This window comes from Bos indicus x Bos taurus, chromosome 18 (assembly GCF_003369695.1).
Source record: "Bos indicus x Bos taurus breed Angus x Brahman F1 hybrid chromosome 18, Bos_hybrid_MaternalHap_v2.0, whole genome shotgun sequence".
Classification (NCBI taxonomy): domain Eukaryota; kingdom Metazoa; phylum Chordata; class Mammalia; order Artiodactyla; family Bovidae; genus Bos; species Bos indicus x Bos taurus.
The window spans coordinates 10,586,442-10,599,771 of NC_040093.1; the positions used below are offsets into that span (position 1 = coordinate 10,586,442).

Consider the following 13,330-nt stretch of genomic DNA (forward strand, 5'->3'; position numbering starts at 1 on the left):
ACCCTATGGACTGTAGCCTGCCAGGCTTCTCTGTCTGTGGGGATTCTCCAGGCAAGAATACTGGAGTTGGTTGCTGTGCCCTCCTCCAGGGGATATTCCCAATCCGGAGACTGAACCTGAGTCTCCAGTGGCTCCTGCATTGCAGGCAGATCCTTTACCGCTGAGCCACCGGGGAAGCCTATCCTTTCATTGTGATAAGCTATAACTGTGATCATAACAGCCTTGCTGAGCTCTATGAGTCTTTATAGTGAATCACTGAGCCTGAAAGTGGTCTTAGGGACCCCTGGATTGCAATCCCCACCACTTCTCTGTCCGTACTCACTCCCTTCCTTGGTGATCACACCAGTCTCCTGGCTTTAATTCCTCTCTCCGTCTCTATTTCTTTATCTCTGTCTGTCTCTCTGTTTCCGTCTCTGTTTCTCTCTGTCTCTATTTATGTACACACACATCTCAACAGGTTGCAAACAGATGTGCCCAGCACACATCACTCCTGTCAAGCCCAGATTCGTCTCTCTCACTGTCCACCGGCATCCTCCACTTGGGTCACAGCAGAGCCCCCCACCTTCCCCCAAAACCTCTCCTTCCCTTCTCAGTCCACGGCAGCCCCAGCCTCCCAGCTCCTTACTGGACGTGCCAAACCCCCTGCCGTCACCCTTGACTGATGCTCCTCCCACACTCACATCCAACCTGCCGGCAAATATTCCTGGTTCCAGCTTCAGAATACACTCCAAACCCAGCCCTTTTTCCTTCACCTCCACAGCCACCGCCTTGTTTGTCTCCACGGCCACCTTGCACCTGGTCTGTCGCCTCCCCGCCCCCCTCCCTCCTCCCCTCCCCCGCCCCGCCCCGCACTCGCTTCTGCCCTCGCCCTGAGCGTCTGTTCCCTGCCTTGCAGCCAGAGGGCGCCCGGGAAAACCTAAGTTGGTCCCTGTTTCTCCTCTGCGCAGAGCCCGCCCCTGGCTCCTGTCCTCCTCAGAGACAAGCAAACTCCCCACCAAAGCCCGTGCGGCGCTTGCACATTGTGGCCCCTATTAAATCCCTGACCTCATCTCTGCTCCGCTCCCCTTGCTCACTTAGATCCAACCACACAGTCCTCCTGAGTAGACCTCAGGCCTGCCACACCCACCCCAGGGCCTTTGCACCTGCTCATGCCCCTGCCTGGAACATTCTTCCACCATCCCCGACACCCCCGTGGCTCCTCCCCTCACATCTCAAGTCTTTACTCAAATGGCATTGTCTTGCTGAGGCCTCCTTTGACCCCTCCGCTATTTAGAATTGCAACCCTTACCTCTAAGTCCAACCCCCACCTTCTCCTCCTTCTCGATGTGAATATATCATCTTGGATGTATTAACTATTTTCCTTATTTTTAAAAAGATGCTTATATAAATTTATTTGGGGTCCAGGATCTTAGTCCCCCAACCAGAGATCAAACCCATGCCTCCTGCAATGGAAGCGTGGAATCCTAACCACTGGACGGCCAGGGAAGCCCCAGCATTTTCCTTATCTATTCCATCTGTTCTTGGCCTGCCCCCTTTAGAGCGTGGGCTCCCAAGGCAGGTGTTCCTGGGCATGTGTTTGCTGCTGTTCTAGATCAGGACCAGGCACATAGTGGCTGCTTAACATGCTGAGTTCATCAGAGAGTTATGCTCCACCCCTCCTCCACTCCCCCCTGCTCCAGCGACACACACACCCCTCCCTCCTCCTGTACCTTGGCCTTGGAGTTGAAGAAGGCCTTGGCGAAGAGCTGGATGGGGAGGTGGGAACTCATGAGGCGGGGGCTGGGCTGGTTGGGGAGGCTGAAGGCGCCCATGATGGCTTCACACCAGGGCGACCGCTTCCAGATGGGCACCGAGTGGATCCAGGAGGGGTCTCCGTCCTTTAGGATTAAGCTCAGGATCTCAATCATCCAGTTGGTCCCTGTTGGGAAAAACTGGGCAAGTTAATCGGAGGTAGGGCTTCCCTGGTGGCTCACATGGTAGAGAATCCACCTGCACTGGAGGAGACCCAGGTTCGATCCCTGGGTCGAGAAGATCCCCTGGAGGAGGAAATGGCAACCCACTCCAGTATTCTTGCCTGGAGAATTCCATGGAGAGAGGAGCCTGGCGGGCTACAGTCCATGGGGTCGCAAAGTGTCAGACAAGACTGAGCCACTAACACTTTCACTTCCCCCCTGTCTGCGGGCTGGATGCAGAGATGCCAGTGGAAACTGGGGCTCCTGGGGATGGCAGAGCCATAAAGCGGAAGAAGCGAGGATGCCCGAATCTGCATGGATACCCCCCACCCTTCCCTCCATCCATCCCACACTGGTTGTGCAGAAGGCAAATGCCCCCCCCCACCTCCACCCCCAGGGTACATAGGATTCATTCCCTATGGACCAAAACTGCAAGAAGAGAACAGCTCGACAGTTAAAGGAGGAGGCTGGGTCCTGTCCAGACCACATAGTTTTCGTTCTTGAAATCAGGAGACCTGCCCAGCCACACTTGCACAGAAAGGATCCTTGGAGTTCAAAGGGGAATGATGTCAAGAGACGTTCTACCCAGACCCCTTCCGGTAAAATTCATCTTGGCTAAGAGTTGCGTGTGCACACATGGGAAGATCCTGAGATATACCAAATACGGACTGTGAACCAGGCAAATCAAAATGATTGGCCAAAGGAAACCCGGAAGAAATGCCCCATAAAAGTAATTCAAACTGCCACAAAGGTGCGACTCAGAGACTCTCCCCCTGAGTCGGCCCGTGTACCTTTTCCTCTTAATACATAACTTGACTCGCGTCATGACTCTCCTTTTGGTAGAAATTCTTTTCTGCAAAGCCAGAGGGCCAGGGCCCTTATCACTGTCCACTGGTCTAGTAGCTGGGATCTGGCACTCTTACCGCCTCGACCCAGCCACTCTCTGGCTGGGAACCCAAGCCCGGCTCTAAGCCATTGCAGGCCGATGCCACCTGAGATCAGTTAGAACTTACAGGAATGAGAATAGATTCCTTTTTTTATTTTTGCCTCACCACATGGCTTGTGGGATCTTTGTTCCCTGACCAGGGATTGAGACCAGGCCCTGGGCAATGAAAGCATGGAATCCTAACCACTGGGCTGTCAGGGAATTCCCGAGAAATAAATTTCTATTGGGTCAGCCTAATGAGATTCTGAAGCACTCCATTAATACACAGAGGAAGCTGCAACTGAATTCAGGTGGCTGGACTTAAAATCTCAGCGCTTTTCACTACCGCTTCTTGGGAATAAGCCCTTGATTTCTTTGGTGGTGGTTTAGTCACTTGGTCGTGTCGGTCTCTTGCGACCCCATGGACTGTAGCCCGCCAGGCTCCTCTGAACATGGGATTTCCCAGGTAAGAATACTGGAGTGGGTTACCATTTCCTTCTCCAGGGCATCTTCCTGATCCAGGGATCGAACCTGCATTGCAGGCGGATTCTTAACCAACTGAGCCATAGTGCCACAAACATCACATTGTAGGAAGGGGATCTCATTCATGACCAGGTTCACAAGTCTGGGTTCCAGGAGACTGCCGGCAGGTCAGATGAGAAATAACAATAATATGAACAGTCACTTGGTCTTAGTGTTACATCGTCCTGGATTCTAACAACTACCCTGTACCAGTTCCCAGTGTATCATCTCTCAGCTCCAAACCCATTCCTGGTTCCCTGTTCCTTGACATTGGAGCTGGAGAGTATGATCAGATCTCATTGGCCACCTGGCGCAATGTGACGCTTGGTCAGTAGAGGGCGCTGGAGGAACCCTGCAGAAGGATGTGGTTTCTCTTCCTGGTTCTCCGGCTTCCCCCAGAAGGTTTTTTTTAAAAAATATTTATTTATTCATTTTTAGTTGAGCTGGGTCTTCCTTGTGGTGTGAGGGCTTCTCACTGAGATGGCTTCTCTTGTTGCAGAGCAGGGCCTCTAGGCACGTGGGCTTCAGCAGTCGTGGCTCTTGGGCTTAGTTGCTCCCGGGCATGTGTGATCTCCCTGGACCAGGGATCGAACCTGTGTTCCCTGCACTGGCAGACAGATTCCTAACCACTGTATTACCAGGGAAGTCTCCCAGATGGCGCCTGTGACGGACAGAGGCCAGCAGCGCAGTGCGCAGAAAGATGCAGCAGTGTGTATAAAGTTTATATTGTGTATAATTGCAGAAGATGGGAAACCAGGATATGTGAATCAATAAGGAACTAGTTCAACAAGTAAAACAAGGATTCTTGTACATCCAGTGTTATGAAATACTATGGAACTGTAAAAACCAACAAAATCCCAGGAAGCTCTTTGTTTCCAGTTCTAAGATGGGATGGTGTCAAAATACAAGGAAAAAGAAGGCAAAACCATTAAAAAAAATGAAGCAGAATGATGTGTATCATTTGTTAACTTTTGTGGGAAAAAAGTAACAAAAAAATGTACGTTTTTGCTTGTACATAAAATTCTGAAAAGATACACAGAGACTGTTGGTGACTTGGGAGGAGAGGAATCTTTTGTACCTCTTTAATTTTGAACTATGAATACATGACTTTCTAAGAGAAATTAACATATTTTAAACTTAAAAAAAATCTAGAATAACTAGACATCATATGCAAAGAACCTTGATCTATACCTCATACTATGTGTAAAAATTATCTTAAAATGAATCTTAGACTTTAGTGTAAAATCTAAAACTGTAAAATTTCTGGAAGACAAAAAAGCCATCTTTATGACCTTGGTTTAGGAAAAGTTTCCTTAGCTATGACATCAAAGTCTGATCCATTAAAGAACAAATTGACAATGGGAGCTCATCAAAATTCAAACTTTTGCTCTGAGAAGACACTGAAAAGAAAATGAAAAGACAAGCCACAGACTTGGAGAAAATGCCTGTAAAAAGCATACCTGATAAAGGATGCATACTCAGATTACATAAAGAGCTCTCAAAACTCAATAATTAGAAAATCAACCAACCAATTAAAAAGAGTACAAAAAAATCTGAGCAGACACATTGCTGAAAAAGGTATATAACAGCGGACTTCCTGGGTGGTCCAGTGGGTAAGAAGCCACCTGCCAATGCAGGGGACACAAGTTCCATCCCTGGTCTGGGAAGACCCCACATGCCTCAGAGCAACTAAGCCCGCTCACCGCTATTACTCAGCCCTGGTTGCACAACTAACTGAAGCCTGCGTGCTCTAGGGCCCACGAGCCAAAGTTTCTCAGCTTGTATGCCGCAACTATTGAAGCCTGAGCGCCCTAGAACCCACACGCCACAGCTACGGAGCTTAAGTGCTGCAACTGCTGAAGCCCAGGCACCTAGAGCCTGTGCTCTGCAGCAAGAGAAGCCACCGCAATGAGAAGCCCGAGCACCACATGAAGAGTAGCCTTCACTCGCTGCAACTGGAGAAAGCCTGCACAAAAAAGCAAGGAAGGCCCAGTGCTGCAAAAAAAAAAAAAGATATATGATGGTTTGTAAGCCTCTGAAAAAATGCTCAGCTTCATCAGCCAGTAGACACATGCAAATACAAGCCACAATGAAATACTAGAGCACGTCTGTTAGAGTGATTTTGCAGGGACTCTCCTGGTGGTCCAGAGGTTAAGACTTCCTGCTTCCACTGCACATAGCAGGGGATCTGCCCCTGGTTGGGGAACTAGTATCCCACATTCCCTGTGGTGTGACCGAAAAAAAAGAAAAAGAATGTTTTTTTTAAAAAACTTGACAATATCAAGTGTTGACAAGGAAGCAGAGCATCTGGAGTCCACCGATCTTGCTGGTGAGAACACAAGAGGGTGAACAGCTTACCCAAAAGTACAAGAGGGTTTCCACTTTGGAGCCGGTTTGGCAGTTTCTCAAGTTAAGCGTATTTAGTTCCATAAACTCAACAGTTCCAGTGCTAAGTATTTACCCAAGATAAGTGGAGAAGTATTTCCATGCAGAGACCTGTGTGAGATGAATTATGGCAGTTGTATTTGCCATACTCAACCCAACCTGGAAACAAGCCAAGTGTCCTTCAGCAGATGAATGTATAAAACCACCATGGTCCATCCATTTTCTGGAGAACTCCTCAGCAATAACAAACACAACAACTTGGAGGAATCTAAAATGTGTTGCTGGGGCAGGTGTAGGAAGGAGAGGGTGGGACAGGTGGAGAGAGTAGCATGGAAACGTACGTAAAACAGATAGCCAGTGGGAGTTTGCTGTCTGACTCAGGGAACTCAAACCGGGGCTCTGTGACAACCTGGAGGGGTGGGATGGGGTGGGAGGTGGGAGAGAGACTCAAGAGGGAGGGGACATACATATACTGATGGCTGATCTATGTTGACGTATGGCAGAAGCCAACACAATATTGTAATTATCCTTCAATCAAAAATAAATTAAGAAAAAAAATACATTACTCTGAGTGAAAGACGTCAGTCTCAAAAGTTACATGGAGTATGACTCCTTGTGTGTGGCATTTTGGGAAAGGCATAACTACAGGGGCAGGAAATGGATGACTGGTTGCTGGGGGTGGGGTGAGGAGAGAGCTGACCACAGAAGGTGTGAAGGGATTCCTGAGGGCAGGGAAAGCACCGAGTCCTGGCCATTCAGGGCGCCAGGGAATTCCCTGAACCATTCTACATCTCAACTGTAGTGTTTCCTGTGTATGTCTATCAAAATTCACAGAACTCCAAGAGAAATGAAAATATGTCCATAGGCAGATTTGTATATCTATGTTCCTACAAGCATTATTAAGAGTCAGAGAGTGAAAACAACCCAACTGACTGCTTATCAACTGATAAATGAATAAGTATACCTAATAGTATACCCCTTCAGAAAAGAATCCACCAGCAGTGCAGAAGACACGGGTTCAATCCCTGGGTCGGGAGGATCACTGGAGAAGGAAATGGCAACCCATTCCAATACCTTTGCCTAGAGAATCCCATGGACAGGGAAACCTGGCGGGCTACAGTCCACAGTGTCACTGAGAGTCAACTGAAGCCACTGAGCACGCAGGCAGTACACTCATATCATGAAACATTATTCTGCTATAAAAAGGAATGAAGCACCGACAATGATGTGTGTCAACCTCAGAAACATGCTGGAACTTCCCCGGTGGCTCAGCGGTCAAGAGTCTGCCAATGCAGGAGACATAGGTTCGATGCCTAGTCCAGGAAGATCCCTCGTGCTTCAGCAACTAAGCCCAAAATGCACCACAACTACTGAGCCTGGGCACTAGAGCCTGCAAAACCACAACTCCTGAGCCCACGTGCCGCAACGACGGGAGCCTGTGCTACCTACAGCCCCTGCTCCACAGCAAGAGCAGCCACCGTAATGAGAAGCCCGGGCACTGCAAGTGGAGGGTAGCCCCCACTTGCCACAGCTGGAGAAAGCCCACACACCCACGAAGACTCAGCATAGCCGAAAATAAATAATAAATAAATAAAATTATTTTTAAAAAGTGGGCTAAGTGAAAAAAAGCCAGACACAAAAGACCAGCTCTTGTACTAGTCTACTTACACGAAATGTCCAGAATGGGCAAAACCGTAGAGTAAGAAAGCAGAATAACGGTGCCTAAGCCTTGAGGGTGGAGGGGGCGGGTTGGAGGTGATGGCTAATGGGAACAGGGTTTCTTGTTGAAAGTGAAGTGAATGTGTGAATGCCTCAAGCATGTCTGACTCTTTGCAACCCCATGGACTGTGGCCCGCCAGGCTCCTCTGCCCATGAAATTCTCCAGGCAAGAATACTAGAGTGGGCAGCCATTCTCTTCTTCAGGGGATCTTCCTGACCCAGTGACTGAACTGGGGTCTCCTGCATCACAGGCAGATTCTTTACTATCTGAGCCACCAGGGAAGCCCTGTAAGTAATGGAAATGTTCTAAAACTGACTACAGTCATGGTTTGCACAACTCTGTGAATATCCTACAGCCAAAGAACTGTGTACACTTTCCAATGCGTGGATTTGGAAGTATACAAAGCGTATGGTATGTGAATTATTCTTTTAAGTGTTACCCAAAAAATCCTCATAGAACTCTATGTTGAAAAGGGTGAGTATAACATTTTGAAATTCTTCAAAAATATTTTGAAAAAATATCTTTGTTCAGAGCTGTCTCTCTGCACCTGGCAGACAGTTAGTAAGTAGCATTTCAGTAACCAAATGGAGAAAATTAAGATCTTTCCTTCCGCCCTCTCTTCCTCCCTTCCTTTCACGAATATTTATTGAATGTGTTTCACTGTTTTAGGCTCAAAGAACACAGTCACGATCAAGAGGAAGCAAAATATCTACCCTCAGGGAGCCAGGTTCTAGTGAGGAAGACGGACACTAAATCAACCAAGGAAAATATAGTACAGTGGCTGGCAGGGAAGACAAGTATGAGGAGACTTCAAGGATGGAGAAGCTGTTTTAGCCAGGAAGGTCTCAAAGACCCAGCATAGGGGCCGGGAGGGAGCCAGGCACTCAGGGATCCGGGGAGGGGTGCCCCCTGGCGGAGGGACCGGCCATTGCAAAGACTTGGCTCTGAACAGAACAAACGGGTCCCCGTCCCCACCGCCCCTCCCGCGTTCTTCTCCCGCTTTGTCCTCGGTGTCACCCTCTCACCCTCGGCCCCACACTCACCCAGCACTCTCCCTAGTGCCCCGCTCCCGGCCCGGCCCGGCAGGTACCTGACTTGGGGTAGGTGACGATGAAGATGTCATCGTCGTGTACTTCGGCGTTCTCTACCATGCTGATGCTCTCAGGTGAGTAGATGCCCACGGGGAAGAGGATGCCTTTGTACCTGAAGTATTCGCCTGACAAATTCTGGCTGTAGGAAGGTAGGGGAGACACCGTGAGGACCGGAGACGAGGCAAGGACAGAGGTCACCCTTGGGAGAGCCTGCTTTTTTTAATTTTAATTTTTTTTTTTTTTTTTTTTTGCTATGCTGCCTCATGCAGGATCCCAGTTCCTCGACCAGCGATAGAACCCACGCCCCCCAGTGGAAGCTCGGAGTCTTAACCACTGGACTGCCAGAGAAGACCCAAGGGGCCTGCGTTTGAGCGTCCTTCGAGGTCCCAGGAGCCTGCCCAGGGGTCCAGCTTTACAGCAGACGCTTCCAGAACTGATGGCGACAGAAAGTGGATGAGGGATCTTAGGGCAGAGGACAGAGGGCTACTAAGGACATGGGCGAGGAGCACTCCGTTCATTAGTAGAACTTTCTCTGCACTTCGTTTCCTCATCTGCAAAGTAAGGCTGATTTACTAACACCTGGTAACAATTCTGGGCTTCCCTGGTGGCTCAGAGGGTAAGGAATCTGCCTGCAATGCAGGAGACCTGGGTTTGATCACTGAGTCAGGAAAATCCCCTGAAGAAGGGAATGGTACCACACTCCAGTATTCTTGCCTGGAGAAATCCATGAATAGAGGAACTTTGCAGGCTACAGTCCATGGGGTCCCAAAGAGTCAGACACAACTGAATGATTAACACTCTGACTTCACTTCATAATATTCGTACGAAATGACAATGATTGGTATCTCCATTCTCTGGATGAAGACATCGAGGCCCAAAGAGGTCAAGTGACTTACCCAAAGTCACACAGCTGGCGGGACACACAGCACTTCACCCCTGCAAAATGGGACTAAGCGCTTTCCTTATGTATACTCTTCCCCCCAACCCTCAAAGAAGATGCTCAGTCACCACCTCCATTTTACAAACACAGGCCAGAGGAGTCAGGTGCCCTGCCCATTCCTGCACAGCCACTGAGACGCAGAGCCGACCTGCGAAACCCGTATGTGCAGTCACCCGGGAGGCCGGAACAGTCTTCAACTTCAAGCCCCTCACTGAAGCCACTTTCCCCAAAACCCTGCAGTGTGTTCACAGAGCCATACAGGGACATACAGCTTCCCAAAGTGAGATGCTTTGAGAGCAATCCATTTAATTCTCTGACTCTCTGCTATGGCAGCCTCCCCTGGGGTTTCCTGTCTGTGGCGTGGGAGAGAGATAGGTATTTGGGGGACCTTGCTAAGGTGAAACTGAGCTGAAGATACATTTCACTGGACTTCTGTGGGATATTTACAAGGTTGGCCGGCACGTCTGTGTATTGTTACGGGGATGGTGAGCTGGTTGGGTGCAGGAATTGCTTCTGGGAGCGCTGGTTGGGCATACAGACAGGAAGGTTAGGGACATGGAAGTCGGATCATGATATCACATGTCCAAGGGAGCTTGGCGTCAAAAGTATGGCATATGGGAGGAGACTCAGATTTTTGATTTTTACTTTTTGGTATGGGCTTCCCTGACAGCTCAGACAGGAAAGAGTTTGCTTGCAACGCAGGAGACCTTGATTTAATCCTTAGGTTGGAAAGAACCCCTGGAGAAGAGGATGGCAACCTGTTCTTGACTGGAGAATTCCATGGACAGAGGAGCCTGGTGGACTACAGTTCATGGGGTCACAAAGAGTCAGACTCCATTGAGCAACTAACACTTTCGCTTTCTTCACGAGGCATGTGGGATCTTAGTTCCCTGACCAGGCGTGGAACCTGTGCCTCTTTGCAGCGGAAGCATGGGATTTTAACTGCTGGACTGCCAGGCAAGTCCCTAAAATAATTGCTTTTAATAAAAAGGAAGTGAGGTGAGTGTTGGACCCAGTGAGGTTGAAACCCCAGCTGACTTGCACAGGCCTTTTCTGTTATTTCTTCCTCATCTGCCCAGTTGACAGATGAGAAAACTGAGGCCCACTGAAGGCTGAAACTTGCCCAGGGATCTCCCAGTGTCCTTCCTGAAGGCCTCCACCAGAGGGATGGGGAATTTCTCCAGGGCTTTCAATCAGGCTCAGGCTTGCAGGAGAAAGACGAAAGCTAGAGTACTGTTTCCCCAGATCCTAGGAGGGTTCTGGGGAGCCCAGGTAAGGCTTGGCCCAGCCAGCCAGGGTTGCCAAAGGGCAGAGTCCCAAGGTGGCGGGGCTCAGAGGAGGCTATGGAGGAAGTTGGCAGGTGGGCTATGGTCTGCTTGCCAAGGCCCCTTTTGTTCCTGGTGAGGGGACTGGAAAGGAGGGGCTGGTTACCTTAGAGGGGTGGTGGCAGGGGCTTTGCAAGCTCTGCTTCTTAGTATGTCCCAAAGTGGGACAAGTGTGAATGAGAGTGTTCTGAGGGATTTCCCTGGTGGTCCAGTGGCTAAGACTCTGAGTTTCCAGTGCTGGGGGCCTAGGTTCAATCCCTGGTTAGGTAACTAGATCCCACATGCCTTACTCAACTAAAGAGTTCTCAAGTCGCAACTATAGATTCCACAATGAATATCGAAGATTCTGCACACCACAGCTAAGACCCGGTGCAGCCAAAATAAATAAATATTCAAAAACAAATATTTTTTTAAAGTGTGGTTCTGGAGCCGGGCGTCTCGGGTTCAGAGTTGAGCTTTGGCACTCCCTAGCCGAGGTAAGGCCCAGTGCTTAATCTCTCTGTGCCTTGGTTTCCTCAACTGTAAAATGGGGATAGAAGAAGTCACATAATATCTTGGTTAACAGCATAAACCCTGGAGCCAGAATCCATGAGCTTGAATTCTTCCTCCCTCTAGCTGTGTGGCTGTGGGTAACTCACTTGACCTCTCTCCGCTTCAGTTCTTTCATGCATAAAATGGGGATAATAAGTAAACATTACCTCATAGGATGGTTGTGAGCATGTAACAAGTGCTTAGAAATGGGCCTGGCATAAGAGTATGCATTATATAAATGTTTCTTAATTTTTGGTGGGAGGATTTAATGTATCATTTGACTTGTAGTCGAGTCAAGATAGGATTTGACTCGTAGACCACGTTCAATAAATCTGGACTAAAATTATTGTTATTATACCCATTAATAGAGGCAACACTAGGCGTTGTGTGAGCCCAGAGGAGAGGTTAGTTGGCACAACCTTTGGCACACAGTAGGCCCTCTGCTGGCCCTCAGCACGTTGTAATTAACTTTACTGTTCAGGGATGTCAGAGGCTGAGCACAGGCAGCGGAATTAGTGATGTCACTAGTTGTCAGGCAGATTTAACCCAGTGGGCGGGACTGTGAGGTCATCAGTCACTAGGCAGATTAGCTGCTAAGTGCCTGGGTCTTGGCTACGGTGGGTTCCCTGTGTTCTCTCGGCCCTAGGCAGCAGATCTCACCTCTCTGAGCCTCAGTTTCCTCGTCTGACACGTGAAGATAACGGTAATCTCAACCTCAGGGTTTTAATCCTACCTAAAGATTAAAAGGGATAATATATGCTAAGTCCTTGACTCCTGACTGATGCTCAAGACACCTAAACTCCCTTTAGCGTTCAGTGCTGTTTTAGACTTTGATCTTACCAACAGCTCCTTAAGAAAGAAATGTCCTCCCCAGCTTATGGAAGAGGAAAATGGAGTTGCAAACAAGGAAAAGATCCTGTGCCCTTCAGAGGTCTCTGAAATATTCACTGAATGCATACATGCATAAATATGAGGGTGTCCCACCATCCCTTGGGCTTCCCGTGAGGCTCAGCTGGTAAAGAATCCGCCTGCAATGCGGGAGACCTGGGTTCGATCCCTGGGTGGGGAACATCCCTGGAGAAGGGAAAGGCTACCCACTCCAGTATTCTGGCCTGGAGAATTCCATGGACTGTATAGGCCATGGGGTCACAAAGAGTCGGACACAACTGAGCGACTTTCACTCACACCATCCCCTTTAGCACTATCTCCAAACTGGGGGACCAAGCCCCACCCCAGGAAGCCAGGGTGGAATCCACAGTGCTAATACATTGTTGGTGCCTAACCAGTATTTGACTGAATGAATGAATGAATGAATGTGTGTATGAATGAATGAATGCGGATGAATGAATGTTTGAAGGAATATGTGATGAATATGTGAATGAATGAATGAATGTGTGAATGAATGGACAATTGAAAGTTTGAATAAATAAATGAATGCATGAACGTGTGAGTGAATGAAGGGGGTCATCTGGACAAAAAGTTAAGGAAAGTTAAAGAGCACTTGTTACATCCGTTCGTGTTCCTCCAGGGTTCTCAGTCCCCAGCATTTTTAGAATCCCCCAGGGAGATGTCAAAAACTCCCGAAGCCCAGCCTCATTCCAGGTTAACAGTGTCCAAACCTCACCACTGCGCCCCTTGAGCCCAGAACAACCAGCTACTCAATAAATGACTGAGCATCAATATTCAATTAGCAATCAAGGCATGATGGGGGCGAGCTGGGACCTCCCCGTATGTCACGAGGCTACAGGTGAGAAAATGGAGGTTGAGGGAGAGGGAACCATGTGACCAAGGCCACTTGGCAAGCACCAAACAGAGCTGAGATGTGACCTTGAGCCCCACAGACGGTTCCGTTCTGGATCCTCCTTCCTCACATCCCCCGACTCCCGCCAAAGCCACCCAACGCACCGAGCACTATGCCAGCCTCTGGCTTTTGTGTCTG

General features: G+C 48.9%; 1 protein-coding gene across 3 annotated transcripts in view; it reads right to left on the reverse strand.

Moving 5' to 3' along the window:
* Positions 1 to 13,330, reverse strand: part of SULT2B1 (sulfotransferase family 2B member 1) — a 70,807-nt gene that overhangs the window by 6,896 nt on the left and 50,581 nt on the right. For 2 of the 3 annotated variants that reach the window (XM_027515261.1, XM_027515260.1), the window contains 2 exons: positions 8,595 to 8,734; positions 1,710 to 1,918 (listed from right to left, as the gene is read on the reverse strand). In XM_027515261.1, the coding sequence (XP_027371062.1) occupies positions 1,710 to 1,918; positions 8,595 to 8,655 (270 nt within the window). In that variant the 5' untranslated portion in view covers positions 8,656 to 8,734. Of the gene's footprint in view, positions 1 to 1,709; positions 1,919 to 2,404; positions 2,488 to 8,594; positions 8,735 to 13,330 lie in introns of those variants that run through there. The other variant, XM_027515262.1, reaches the window with a different exon arrangement.